We start from the raw sequence: 16,222 nt of genomic DNA, 5'->3' as shown, positions 1-16,222 counted from the left end.
TATATTTAAAATAATAGTTAATAAATTAACCAGACTAACTAAAGATTAACCTGATTAACTATTCAATTAGATTAATCAACTATATTTAAAATAATAGTTGAATAAACTAACTATAGTGAGGTCCACGTTATAATGACAGTATTTGTTCAACTTTGGAATTGGTACTATCCTTTTCTAGGTCCACAACGATGCCAATAATGTTTTTGACAGTGTAGAAATATAATTAATTAATGCAGAGAATCAGCATCACTATTCTCCTATCTTTATTCACTGCCATTATAACGTGGACCACACTATAGATTAACTAAACTATATTTTAAATAATAGTTAAAAAACTAACCAGACTAACTAAAGATTAACCTGATTAACTATTCAACTAGATTAATCAACTATATTTAAAATAATAGTTAAATAAACTAACTAGATTAACTAAACTATATTAAAAAAAAATTAATGAACAAATTGGAAATGCAAAATTGATTAACATCTTCTAGCTTAAGATGAATGAAAGATGAGAACATGTAATTCATTTTTTTATTTTCAATTTTCATTCATTGGATTAGAATTATTGTAAGGGATTTAATTTTAGTAGTTAATTAATGGATCAGATTTTAGTTCTTGAATAGAACGACTAGCAGTTGTAGAATTTCAAATAAACGTATGATAATTAACAGTTAATTTTATTCATTCATTAATAATAATAATTATTCACTTACTTACCGTAAGTAAGGATCTATTTTAAAACTTGACTAACTGAAAACTTGAATTACTGAAATCTTGAAGAATTCAAAAAAGCCTATAACGATCCTCGGTAAAACAAGAACCTATATGCTGAATTTAAAGTTAATCACGCCAGTACTTCAGACGTGATGATACGTCATCCGTGAATTTCCTATCCCGTACGTGTATAATTCAATTTTTCCCTTCATTATACCGGGTGATTCGAAAAGGACTTAACAACTTTGAAAATTCATATAAATCTTATTAAACAAGGTACACAGCTGGGTTTGGTGTTGTTTCAAAGGAAAACACTTCAAGTTTTTTTACCTTAGAATAAAGAGGTTCTATGTGACTTCCGTTGGTAATCATGCAGACATCCCATAGATAGTCGATTTCTTCCCAGACTCGTACTAACATTTCAGGTGTAAATTGCTCAACAGCAGCGCAAATCCTTGCTCTAAGTTCAGGTAGAGTGGCTGGCAAAGGAGGAACGTACACCATATCTTTTATGAAACCCCACAAGAGAGAATCCAGCGGTGTTAGGTGTGGGGAACGAGGCGCCATGCAATTGGCGCATTACGGCCAATCCACTGATTTGGAAAGCGGACATTAAGAAAATCCCGGACGTCAGTCAGATAGTGTGGTGGTGCCCCATCTTGCATATAGAAAATATTTCGTTCTCGGTCATCCTCATCGTTCTCTGGTATCAAAAAATTTTTGCAACATATCAAGGTACACTTAGTCGTTTTTCAAACCGAAACACACAGCTAGCACGCTCGGGTCCAGTGAAGGCAGCCATCTTTGATGTAACTGCCACTAGCGCTTGTGCGGCGCGACCAGTTACTAGTGGATTACGCGAGTAAAAACTTGGAGTGTTTTCCTTCAAAACAACACCAAAACCAGCTGTGTACCTTGTTTAATAAGATTTATATGAATTTTCAAAGTTGTCAAGTCCTTTTTGAATCACTCGATATTATAGATTAAGATTTTTATAATGCCAGATCAACGTTGATTAAAAGGTATTATCCTTATTTGCAGAGATAATTTGAATTTGTTGCAGATAGCTGGGACTTGTCCACCTCCCGGCAACTGTCAGAATCTGATGGGCTCATTCCTCTGCACGTGCATATCTGGATACCGACTCAATCCACAGAAAACAGCATGTGAAGGTAGATCATTATCATCCTATTGTACAGAGAGGTTCTTGTGTTTATGATTGGTATATCAAATCATCAAATTTAGTGAAAGAATTTAAACTTTATGAGAGATGAAAATAGATTGGAAGTTGCATTTGTTCAAATGCTAATCAATGAATAATTATTATTAAACGAAAATCCCAATTAAATGCTGTAAATCACCCCGAAGACTTCTGCTACTGAAAATATTGACAACAGGGTAAACAGCTAGATGGAAATTCGATGAGCGCTACTATACAAAAATTATTTGTCAGCCTCCTAATTGCCGGTCAGGAATGCTTACCCTTACACCAAACTGACAATATCATCGAATTTCCATCTACCTGTTTACCCTGTTGTCAATATTTTCAGTAGCAGAAGTCTTCAGGGTGCTTTGCAGCATTTAATTAGGATTTTCGTTTAATAATAATTATGTATTAATTAGCATTTGAACAAATGCAATTTCTAAATTATTTCCATCTGTAGACTGCTGGTCGCTTTGGCTTTGCATAAAATGAGCGTTGCTATCCAGAGATTGCGTGGGGTCCCAATTGACAGAATCCCAAACGACCGAAACGCTATATTTTCCCAAACGGCCGAAAACTACTTTTTCCCAATTGGCAGAACGATTTCTGTCATTTGCGACAAACTAGAGAAACTTTCTGTCGTTTGGGAAACCTATCACTTTCGGTCGTTTGGGACTCACCACTTTCGGCTCAATGGGACAAACCACCTTTTCTGTCGATTGGGAAAATTCTCAAAAGTTTCTGTCATTTGGGATTCGGCTGAATGAGAAAGTTCCAGTTTCAATATTTCAAAAGAAACGTTCTCTGCTTAATCTTATCAGTCGATTGCGAGCAACTTTCGTTTCACGTTTCCTGAAACTTTTTTCACGAAACGCGTTTCTCCGGTGTGCATCCCGAGGTGATTTACAGCATTCAATTGGGGTTTTAGTTTAATAATAATTATTCATGAGAGAATTTCTAGATGATCATATTGCTGACAGATCCCATTGATTGTCAGCATTTTATAGTTCGTTGATAAGAGTGTAAGGCATTGTTCAAGTTTGGAAACATGAATTTGAGTTGTTCGACTGACAACAACAACGTTGTTGAAGTTGTTATTTGAAATCATGTTTGGGTCATATCATTCTGTGCGAGAATACAAGCTTCATGAGAAATTGACTTTTGATTCATCGAAAGAAGAGTCAACAATAATAACATGGAGCTTGCATTTGTGTGCGTATAAAAGTGATGACTCAAATCCGCAGTCAATTGCTGGGGCTTATTTCACAAAGGTACAGGCATTGTTACCAACCATGGTTTACAAGTTTACAAGTACTAACGTTTCACAAAAAATTATGATCTACAAGTTTACAAGTGCTCCAATAGTAAACATAACCCATTTTGATGATAATTCCCTTTTTTCATGCATTAAAAAGGTTACTTGTACTTTTTAATAATTACTTTGAAATTATTTGAAAACAATATAATGTTTTTTGTACAGTCTACTTCATTGATTGCTGACTTTGTAACCTACACAGTATGTACTCTATATAATGTATACTATATATATACTGTGTATTTATAATATAGTACACATAACCCATGAGGTACCGCATTAATGACTATTTTGGAGATTTATTAAACTTGATTTCCCAATGCATATATTTCCAAAATAATGAATTATAGAGGGATATAGGGCATTTTTGAATATTAGAAATAATTATTGAATATTTTAAGTAATTTTAATGATCACTTGTAAAACCTATAGCCTACATAGCTTTCCACTTTGGTAAAAATTTCATGGTTACGAACAATTCATTTTGAGAAAAACTGTTGGCTACAATGAAAATCTTTGTGAAACAGGCAAAATAACTTGTTTTTAACAAGCAAATCACTTGCAAACTTGTAGAAATTCATTGTAACTACAAGTTTACAATTCTGCTTTTGTGAAACGCTTGTAATCAGCTGTTCTCCAAAACCATGGTTGACAACAAGACTTGTAACCTACTTGTACCTTTGTGAAACAGGCCCCTAAACTCTTGAATTTCAGTTTACAATACTCCGTCACATTTTGTGATTATTCAGTTCAGTCTATGACAGGTGCTAACTATTGACTGTGATTCGGTCTAGCTCACTACCTCCTTAAACAAAGCCGTAGTGCATTCTGGTGACGTCAGCACAGGTAGGGCTCATACACCAATAGAAATTCGTTGATTTCAGCTGATCTATATCAGCTATGCCCGGTTTCACCAACCTTGATCAAATATAGCTAGCCATGGTCAATTAGACCATAGTCAAAATTCGATCACTCGTTCAAACATACAACTGTTCCACCAACCTCGGGATTGACCAAAACTCCGTCGGTCAAATCTGAACATGGTCAACTCTTGTAGCTGTAATTTTCTGAAGTTGGCCAACATGTTCGCTGGCTTGCTATTGGCTACATCTGATTTTGATGGAAGGAAATTACTTAGATATTGCAATTATTCAAATGCTTATGAATTAATAATTATTATTAAACGAAAATCCAAATTAAATGTTGTAATATAGTAACACCCCATGATACTTAATACCAGTTTTGCTGCTCATATTAAGAGGGTAATTTGCGCTAAATGCCCTTTTTACTTCACCGTCAGGCCCGCCGTCAAAAATTCAGATTACTGTACTTTTTTTCTGTAATTACTGTACTGATTTTTTTTTCATATTCATTGTTTCCGGCGGGACGCCCCTGGCACAGACGTTTTGTATGGTCACACATCTATAATAATAATTCAAATATGAATTATTTCTCTAGTACAAAGAGATTTACAAATCACCATCAATTTTGACAATTTTTTATGAACAAAAGAACATTCCAATTCTAATGAGATACATTGAAGCAGCAACGTTGATCTAAGGATTGATTAATATAGGCCCACTGTGTAATAGAATAGTAAAGCAAAAAAATCTTTTCCAAAACCTTCGTTTATTTTCTATACTTTAATAATTTACTAATTAAAAGAGTCTGAGAACGAACCTAATAAGTAACTTACTACAGCTAGATTCAATCGCACTAGATACTTTGACATTTTTCATTGCATCAAAAAAATAACCCACAAACAAGCAAGGAAACTGATCGAACCAGTCTTTTGACCGTGTTCAAAATAATTTGATCGCCCGTTCGGCGGCAGTCAAACATAACCATTGGATTGACTGTGGTCAAACGTAACTGGTGTTGATAGAACGAATTATTTCTGATAGACTTGAACCATGTTCAAATGCCTTGACCAAGGTTGGTGAAACGGAGCACTAGTGTTTTTATTGGTGTAGGAGCCCTACCTGTGCTGACGTCACCAGATCGAATGCACTACGGCTTTGTTTACGGAGGTGCTCTGACCCACTCATGTTTGTTCACATGGAGTCTCGGCTCCTATAGTGAGGTCCACGTTATAATGGCAGTGAAGAAAGATAGCAGAACAACGTTGCCGATCTTCTTTCTTGTTAATGCCTTCTATAGACGGTAGCTGATACAGGTTTATTGATGTAATATTAATTGTCCATTCTCGTTTAAAATAATCAATTATATTTTATTAAGCAAGAAATTAAATTTTCCAATAATTTCATATTGAATTTTCATAATCAACATAAGATATTTTGTTAATAATTATTAATTCTACATTGTTAAAATACGATCTGGCAACAGAGCAAAGCAGAGATAACGCTATCTGCTTGGTTGAATGATAGACAAGAATAGCAATACCATTGCTAATCAAACACTGTCATAACAACGTGGACCTTACTATGTAACTCCTATAGTGAGTTCCACGTTATAATGACAGTGGAAAAGGATAAGATAGAATCGCGTTGCTGATTCTCTGGCTTGCCATATTACATTTCTACATTGTTGAATAACGATCTGGCAGCGTTGCGGAGCTATAAAAGGATAGTGCTATCTGCTTTGTTGAATGGTAGACAAGGAAAGCAATACCATTGCTAATCAAACACTGCTATTATAACGTGGACCTCACAATAGAACTCCTAGAACAGACTATAGGATAATGATGGCATTGTTGGCAGATATCAATGAGTGTGAGGAGAGTGCGACCATCTGCGAAGGAGGAGCGTGCATCAACACGGATGGCGGAGTGATCTGTGACTGTCCCGAGGGCTTCCTGCTCAGTCCGAATGGCATGAAGTGCATTGACGTAAGGCAGGATGTGTGCTACGATATATTCTTCAGAGGTATCATATTTCATTTTCGATTTCATTTCAATTTTGTTTTTCGGTCTCTCTTCAAAATTATTTATTTAATATTCATTTATACATTGATAGATACAATATAATTCTCAACTATGAATGATTGGGAAAGGAACAACAGGCTTGAAGCCCGAAACTGTTCCTTTCCCAAATTTAGATAGAAATTGTCCAAAAATAGGTTATGTTTACACTTCATGATTTTTGTCCATTATGTGAATATTTCTTATTTCAGCGATAATAATGTGAAATTTTTTCACATTACTTTTTTCTACAACTGCGCGTAATACAAGAATTTACATACTCAATTCTCCTCGTAAAACAGCTCATTTCTGAGGAGACTCTACTATTTCGCTCGCTAACCATCTGCGCATGCGCAGTAGAGTTTCTTTATGCTCGCTAATCAGCTGATGATAAGCAGCTCGTCAAAAGTAGGTCAGATCTTAACCTAAAAAGTCGGTAATTGTACCGGACTGCCGGCTCTGCAGCCATAATGGATATCAGTGTAGACGAATTATTATTAACTCCACCAGATATAAGTAATTGAACAGGTTTGTGCAGTTGTAGGAAAATTTTGTATGTAATTCGCGCGTAATGCTTCTTTATCGCTCTGCAAAATTATCACGCTCCGCTTCGCGTCACGTGATAAATGTTTTGCGCGAGGGATAAAGTCGCGCATTACTCTCTTATACATAAATAGCTAATCTATGTTTGAAATTCTGCTTTGTGAAAATTATTAAGGACAGAAAATGTTGTGAAGTGAAGAACTAGGCACAAGAATTAACCTTTTTCGGACTATGTGTAACCATATCCAAATTTGGGAGAGGAATAGAACAAGGTTACCTTATTTCTCCTCTCCCTGTCATTTTGATTATGTACTTATTGTATAAATGAATAAAGATAGAAGAATTACTGAAGCACTGACTGTGTAATTCAGGATAAGGTACATAATCAGCTGTGTCAGTAGATACAGAGATAAAATATTACAGAGACAAGTAATTGATAAATAAATTACATATTAATTATTTATAGTAATGAGCATTTTCATAGCCACCTCTAATACAATGCCCTGGCCTACGATATTGCAATGTCGCAGTGTAGGCCTAGAATCTAATACATGATTGGAGAAAAAGATCAGCTGGTATTTTTTTAAATCTTTTCCACCAATCATGTATTAGATTCCAGGCCTACACTGCAACATTGCAATATCGTAGGCCAGGGCCTTGTATTAGAGGTGGCTATGGCATTTTACACAAATACATGGACATCGACAGGTACATAAGAGCAAATATCACAAAACAATCACTGTCATATAGATATTAGATACCTTGATAATTACTACAGTCACATAGAATCTTATATTATTCATCTACTATTTTATTTTATTATTATAGATTTTATTTCAATTTGTGATACATTATATTCCTTTGAGTTATTATTTTATTCTCGATTTCATGTAGACCTATTTCATTCTATGGCAGCCTATTCAATTATTTTCCAATTACATTCATTCTGCAAAAGCGGGCTATTAGATGTTTAGTGGGATTGGGGTTCAATCATCCTTGTCGAGATTATTTTAAAAGGCTGTGCATACTCACTGTACCTTGTATTTTTATAAACTCAAAGTATGAAGGCACCACAACATTCCTCCATTGTATAGGGACACGCTTCCACAAGTACATTAGTAATTGAAGACAAGAAAAGCCTATGACTACCACATAACCGTATTCTTTCAGGTAGACAATTGAAGAGCTTCAGTCCCGAATAATATGGTCCTTTTTCCAAAAGTGTCAGTCTGTGAGCGGGGTACTGATATACAGCTGAACTCTTTGCTCTTGTGCTATAGCCATGGCAAACTTCATTTCCCTCAAATCTCTCTGAATTTCTGAAGACAAAATTTACAGTCTCAAGGAAGTGCAATGCTGGGACCGTGAGAAACCTGTATTTTCTAAAAATGGGCCTACATGAATTGGATGGCCGCAAGCCCTCCAAAACACGAACAGCTTTCTTTTGCATCTTAAATATTTTATATAAATTATTTTTACTATTCCCCCAAAAGAAGATGCTGTAGCGTATTAGGGCTAAAAAATATCCATGATACACCTTCTGAGCTGTCTTTATAGTGGATGCAGTCCTCACAGTTCTCAGTGCAAAAAGTGCATGATAGAGCTGTTTTATAAGTTTTTCCAAGTGTTTATCCCATTTCATATTTTTTTGCAATTCCACTCCAAGAAAACTAGTCACTTCAACAGACAAGCACTCCCTCCCATTTGAAGCATTCAGGTTTGAAGGTTCAGCATGATGTCCCGTCACGGCAAACCTGATATAGTTGGATTTAGTCATATTCAACTTCAATGCATTATGACCAAACCAATTGTTGAGTTGATGCATAGCCGTTTCAGCCCTAATCATAACTTCGCTATCATCCTTACCAGTAACCAGAACCGTTGTATCGTCAGCATATAAAATGAGCTTGCCATCTACATTATTTGGCAGGTCGTTTATAAATAAATTGAAAAGAGTCGGTCCAAGCACAGAGCCCTGTGGCACACCTTGCTTTACTCTTTCCCATGCTGAAAATACCAGTGAACTCCCATTACTCAATTTAACTGACTGATATCTATTTTCCAAATAGGACACGAAAAATTTCCATGAACTACCAACAAATCCATAGAATCCAAGCTTATTCAACAACAGCTCATGGTCCACCATATCAAACGCCCTGGATAAATCGCAGAAAAGCCCTAAAGCCTTCCGCGATCCATCCAGAGCATCCAACACATCTGATACAACTTCAAATATAGCAGACTTAGTTGACAATCCCCTCCTGAATCCAAATTGTTTGTCATGAAAAATGTTATTCTCATCTAAGTGAACCATCATCTGCTCAAACACAATCTTCTCAAATATCTTGGAGAATACAGTTAAGAGGGCAATTGGTCGATAATTTTTAAGATCCTTCCTATCTCCCTTCTTGTGAATTGGTTTGATCAGAGCATACTTTAATTTTTGGGGAAAGATTCCTTCCTGCAAACACCTATTAATAATAAATGTTAGAGGCTCCAAGATAATGGGACTAACCTTCTTTATCACTCGTGATGAAATCTCGTCCCACCCAGTTGAGCCAGAATTTTTCAAGCTATTTATAGCTTTCCTAACTACACTTATTGAGACACTTCTGAACTTGAATGGAGGATACTGCCTATTTATTTGCTTGAGGTACTCTCTGCTCTCACATGTTCTAGCAGAGCCGGACATTTCAGATGCACATTCAACAAAATACTCATTGAACAAGGAAGCTATGCATTGTGGATTAGAGTACCTCCTATTGTCAGCTGTAGTCAACTCTATCTTCTGCTCATCCCTATTTAATAGCCCCAGTTCATTTCTGACGATTGTCCAAGTGCCTCTATTAATATTGTTGGACTGTGCAATGAACATTTCATTGGTTTTTTGCTTAGCTAGTAGTATTGTCTTCTTTAAAGTTTTCTTATATTTGGCAAAATAGGACAGAAATTCAGGATGTCTGTTAGTCTTACTCTCAATGTGTAACTCTCTTTTCTTTATTTGCAGTAGCAGACGTTTTCGGGGTGATTTGAAGCATGTAATTGGGATTTTCGTTTAATAATAATTATTCATAATCAGCATTTGAACAAATGCAACTTCACGTTTATTTCCATCTGTAGAAAAGTCAGAATTCATTAAAATAACAAAGTACCGGTTTCATTTGTTCCATCATAGTCGAACTGTTTAAACCAACTCATTCCAATTAATTTATTTTAATTCCAATGATAAAGTTACAGCGTTAGCAAACATATAATGTAGATAACATATACATAGGCTACTCTCCACATTCCTGTGCATGGAAAAGAGTAAACTGTAACCGACTTTTTGTTATTTCACTGTTGTAACATCCGGTACCGTAAATTTATTCGATCTCTTGGTTTCTTGTTTCAGAACAGTGTTCTGTAGCACGCAAAGAGATGATCACTGTCAAAGAATGCTGCTGCTCCATGGGAGCTGCATGGGGAAGGAACTGTGAACCTTGTCCTGTGGAATTCTCAGGTAAATCAATATTTTTTCCTACAGTTACCTTGAAAAGTGACCATTCCTGCACTGATTACAGAACGCGAAAAATCACTTTTCCGCACTAGTGCGCAAAGTATTACTTTGTGTACTCCAGATTTGCAACATGGCAACACAAAATAGTTATAGGTTATTGGTAGGTTATATGGAGGATTAGTGCGCAAAAACCAAAATTACGTTGGTAACAATGACTGTGGTTAGATAACAATCATGTCATTTCAATGGCTACATTTATGATGAAATCCCAATCTAGAAATCCAAAACAAGAATAATGTTAATCTAAATCATAATTGAATAATTACTTTCCATCATTTAATAATAAATAATGTTTCTTTTCAAATTTCAAATTCATTTATTTGCCATAAAATAATACAGATTGATAAAATAAACATTCTTACTTACAAAATGGCACTACCGGCAAAGAAAACTTGTGCGCCGGCAGTGAGTCGAACAACTAGGTACAGAAAACATGTCAATAGAAAGAGAAAGAGCTTATTCAAACCACTAGAATAACTAAAATTATGGAAACCAGGTCACATCTCAATACTTACAAACGATAAGACAAAGTAACAAAATCACAAGCAAGTGACAAACTAAAAAAGACCAATTCAAGGAAGCCATGACAATAATATCTTTTAAAATTTATAATATAAGAATGAAACACTACATAATGGATATAGATAATTTAAAATAAACATTTATCCTAATCCAATCCAGTATAAGATTCATTATGGATTTTGTAATTCTATTAATAATGAAATCAGTTGGGACTTTATTTATAAACAAGTAACACTGATATTCAAACTGACGTCTACATACACTTAAGCTGGTAAAGTCAATATCAAATTGTAATGGATTGGGGGACGCAAATTATATGGACTATTCCTTAAGTTGAATGTATCACTATTCTTATTAATGAATAATATGATTCTAATAACATATGTTTGCCTTACTGTAAGCACCTGGAATTTTTGAAAAAGAAGTCTACTAGGGTACAATCTTGGCCTGTATAATGCAGCTCTGATAAGGTGTTCCTGTAATGTGAATAATTTGTTCATATGGATATCATAAGCAGCCCCCCATATCTCAATTCCATATTGGAAAAGTGATTGCGCATAAGCATAATAAATCTTTTTCATTATTACCATATCAGCTATTTGATTTAGTTTATAAAACTTATAAATTAGATATTTAAGCCGTCTGCACATATATTCAATATGAATATCCCATTTTATATGATCATCCATCATTATACCCAAATATTTTAAGGATTTCACCTTTTCAATACAAGGGCAATCACAATACACATGATTTAACATAGCGTGAGAATGCCTATGTAAAGACAAGGTTTGTACTGGTTGAGCTACTTCAGTAAGAGAAAAAGTCATAAATTTAGTCTTCTTCAGGTTCATGGTGAGTAGGCCTACATGTCTATCAAACCATGATTTTACAATTCTCAAACCCTCATTTGCATTGTTATATACACCCCCCATGACACACCAGAAAAAACAAGAACCGTGTCATCAGCAAATGAAATTACTCTGCAGTTGGGTATTTTCAGATTCAAAAGGTCATTAACATAAATAAAAAAGAGCAATGGTGAAAGGACTGAGCCTTGAGGAAGACCAAATACAGAAAGACTTTTCAAACTTGTTTTACCATTAATTGTCAAATATTGAGAGCGATCCGTTAGATAACTCGCAAACAGATCGTTTGCTATGCCCCTAACTCCACAATTATGTAATTTTTGCAATAGTATTTTGTGTGGTATGGAATCAAACGCCTTTGCAAGGTCTAAAAAAACTGATAGTGTTTTATGATTGGATTTGAAATTGTTATTTATGATGTTAGTTAAGTGAAGTACAGCATCAGTGGTTGACTTACCAGATTGAAACCCATATTGATTACTATGAATAAATTTTATTTTATCTAGGAAACAAACTAATCTAATTTTGATCAATTTTTCAAATATTTTTGAAAAACTACTTAAAAGACTTATAGGTCTTTAATTTTCGTGTTGTGTAAGATCACCAGCTTTGTGAAGAGCTAACACTTTTGCAATTTTGAACCTTTTTGGGAAGTAGCCTGATAGAAAACATTTATTAATTATATATTCCAACGGTTTAACTATGAACTGAGAAATTTTTTTCAAGAACACCCCTGACATACCATCAACACCTATTGCTGCATTGTTTTTCAAAGATTTTATCACTTCAAGTATTTCAGTGCTGTTAGTTGGGTTGAAAAAAATGCTGTTATTAGGACTGGGGGATAATGAGTCAGGTATTTCAATAGTATGGATATCATCCAGGATTTGACTCGCATATTTTTCACCAATTCTTATGAAATGATCATTCAAAATATCTGGATCTATATTTGGCTGAACGTGTTTTTATCTATATCAAGCATTTCATTAATACAATCCCATGTCTTTCTAGAGTTGTTTTTGCTATTTTCCAGTTTCAGCTTGAAATAATCTGATTTAGCCTTTTTTATTGTATTATTTAATACATTTCGATACGCTATATAATCCTCTTTCAATTTTATATTAAAAGGTTGTTTACTGAGTTTCCTATACATATTGTCTCTCTTTCTTATAGATTCAACTAAACTCTTAGTAATCCATTTTTTCAACGGTTTCATTTTTTTGGGGAATTTTGACAATAAAAGAATGCTTCTCGATATAGTAAGTCAACCTGTTAATGAACGTGTCAACCAGGGAATCAATATCATCAGCACCGCTGTAAATATCTTCCCATGTTTCATTCTCTAGATCGGAAATGATACTGGACAAATTCATTTTAGTGACATTACTACTTAAAGGACTGGGATTTTTCTTTGCTTGGCTTTATTTATATGTAGAGAAGTAGAATAATGGTCGGTTATGGATATTTTTAGTATTGCACCAACAACCTCACCATCATTGACAGTATCTTGTTTTAAAAATACATTATCTATACAATTATGTAATCTTGTGGGTTTATTTATGTAGGATGAAAACTGTTTAAAAACAGTCAAAAAACAAATAACGATTTTTTAGTAAATTGGCTCAAAACAGGGAAAGGGAAATAGCTACAAATGCTAGAGATAGAGTAGCACAAGATGGTAAGGTTTTTAGTATTTATCATCAAAATATTCAGTATCTTCGCAACAAAATTGACAGATTAGAAGTATTTCTTAAACAGGAGGATCCTGACATTGTTATTTTCACAGAGCATGGCTTAAAAATAAAGGAAATAAATCAAGTTAGGATTCCAGGCTATTCACTGAGATCAGAATTTTGTAGAATAGCTCATAGAAGTGGTGGTGTATGTATATTCACTAGCAATGCTAAACATACCCAAACTTATGAACTGGATTTTGTAAAGATATTTTCTGTTGAGATGGATTTAGAGGTGACGGGACTAAGGTTAAAAATTGATGATCGATTTGAGGTAGTAGTGTTAGGTATCTATAGGTCACCAAATGGAGACTGGCAAAAATTTTGTGAGCTGCTCCATACACTTTTGGAAATTACAACCGCTCGTTTCACAAATGTTATAGTAGTAGGAGATTTCAATACCGATTTTGCCAGGCAGGATAAAACGACAGAGGATATTAGAGATATTATTAATATGAATAATTTAGAAATTAAGGTCCACGAATATACAAGAGTAACTCGAACTTCACAGACAATTATTGATAATATCCTCACAAATATAGAAGGTTGTAATGTCAGGTTAGGTAGCTCAGATCTATCAGATCATAACTATCAAATTTTAGATGTTAAGTTGCAGGGCCAGAATCCAAGCAGAAAAAAAACTTTTGTGAAAGAAATTCAGCAATATGAGCTGGGAAATATAAATTGTTTGAAGCAGGAACTGCTTCAAGAAAATTGGAGTAGTGTTTATAAGTAAACATAATAATGATAAATGGAGGAAACTTAGAACTCAGTAATTTGAAGGACGAACTTTGTAATGAGGTAGTAATTGAATTTGCGATAAATATAAGAAGAACACTTGCAATTATTGCCGATTTATGCACAAACGATTCAATCGCTGACTTGATTCCAAATATTGTTGAAGTATTAAACAAACTGGATAAGTCTATTTCAGACAATAATGATCTGAGAATAACACTGACGGATATCTCAGATGAAAATAAAGCATTGTCTAGGCTTCTGGACGAGGAAAGAAATAAAAGGAAGGAAAATTTTGAGGACTCTCTGTTGTATGAGGATAAGACTGAGGAAGAGATTAGACTGTTGAAATCGCGTATTGAGATTCTAGAGATGGATAAAAAACGACTAAAAGAAGATCTACTGGATAAAACTGCGAAAATTGATATAATCCAAACCGAAAACGATAATTTACAGGAGAGAGGAAATATTAATTTTAGAAAGAATGATCCCGGAAATGAAATATTACTATCTCATGATGGCGTCAATCACTCGATTGATAAAGTAGAATCTACTGCTACGAAGCAATTGATTGAACTGCACAATAGAAGCTTGGAATATTACAAAGATTACAATAGTAAGATTCAAAAAGAAATTACTGATTTGCAGAGCTGTTTGGAGGGATGTATAAGAGAAATAAAAGAGGCAGATCGACTCAACATTTCGCTTCAGGAGACAATTGAAGAGTTGAAAAGGGAAGTAACTTTTCTCCGAAGCCCCCTTCTAAAGCTATAAAAGGATGTCCACCGACAGAGGACTGCGATGGAAATATCAACATATGGGCTGATAGTCACGGCAGGGGAATCAGAGAGCTTCTACAACGCTTGCTACCTTCCTATAAGTGCACGGCCTACATTTCTTCTGGGGCCCCGTTTCAAAAACTTTCAAATACTTTTCTTAGTGCAGATCATAGTCATCAGTCGAAAAATGATTGGAATATCATAATAGGAGGAACAAATAGTGTAGATAAATATTTTAGTGATAGAGATATTGAAGAATATGCAGATCATCTTGTGAGAACTGTAAGAGCAAATTGTGATAAGAATATCATAGTAACCACGGTGCCTTACAGATATGACTTGCAAGCTGACTCAAATGAGAACAAAATGATTTCTAAATTGAATCGTGTGATTTGTAGTCTACCTTACATGTTCAATGTAAACATCATCAATATATGGATGTTTGAAAGAAATAAGCACACGCGACATGGACTTCATATGAATAGAAAGGGAAAGGTCGAACTAAGCAAATTAATTTACAATCAAATCAAGCAGCAGGCAATCAGCGATCAGGTACAGCCGTGTAATCATAGGGAAAAAAGTCAATGTTTGAGTAGTAATGCTGATGTCACTTCAGATTATGATAATGAAGAGGAAGCCTATTTGAATTATGAAACTGATAAAGATGTATCTCTTGATTTAAACTTGTAAACATTGACAAAAATGATAATTTGGCTAATTTTTCAACTAATGTAAGGAATCACTCTAATGTTTCAATTTATCATGCAAGTAGTATTAAACCTCTAGATAGCGTGAGATATCAGGATTCTGATGTGAATCTACTCTCCTGGAATGTTCAGGGACTAGGTAATAAAATTGATTACCTGGAAACTATTTTGCATGAGAATAATACTGAAATTGTATTGTTGAGCGAGCATTGGCTGAAAAAGGATGATATAATCTATGTAAGTGTTGATAGATTCAAGTTAGGTTCATATTTTGTTAGAAACAATAGAATTCATGGAGGGGCTGCTATCTTTTTGAGAAATGAGCTTGAATTCAGGGAAATAGAGAAAATAAGGGATTTGTCAGTGGAAATGATATGTGAAGCATGCGCTATTAGAATACCGGAATTGAATATTATTGTTGTATCTGTTTATAGGCCATATAGTGTTTCAACGAGCAATTTTAGAAAATTCCTAGAGGTGCTTAATGAAATTTTGAGTTATTTGTTTAATTTTAATTGTAATGTTATTTTGGGAGCTGATTTTAATGTCGATTTCAATGTTGAATCAGAGAACAGAGATGAACTATGTACCTTGTTGGCTAGTTTTAATATGTCTATTA

At 34.5% G+C, this 16,222-nt stretch overlaps 1 protein-coding gene across 1 annotated transcript in view; it reads left to right on the top strand.

Moving 5' to 3' along the window:
- LOC111058703 (fibrillin-2) overlaps positions 1-16,222 on the top strand; it is a 341,293-nt gene that overhangs the window by 216,510 nt on the left and 108,561 nt on the right. Inside the window, 3 exon segments of the mRNA XM_039435620.1 lie at positions 1,781-1,889; positions 5,957-6,121; positions 10,091-10,198. Coding sequence (XP_039291554.1) covers positions 1,781-1,889; positions 5,957-6,121; positions 10,091-10,198 — 382 coding nt within the window.

The sequence above is a fragment of the Nilaparvata lugens genome, chromosome 9 (assembly GCF_014356525.2).
Source record: "Nilaparvata lugens isolate BPH chromosome 9, ASM1435652v1, whole genome shotgun sequence".
Lineage (NCBI taxonomy): Eukaryota > Metazoa > Arthropoda > Insecta > Hemiptera > Delphacidae > Nilaparvata > Nilaparvata lugens.
This window is presented reverse-complemented; position numbering and strand designations above follow the sequence as displayed.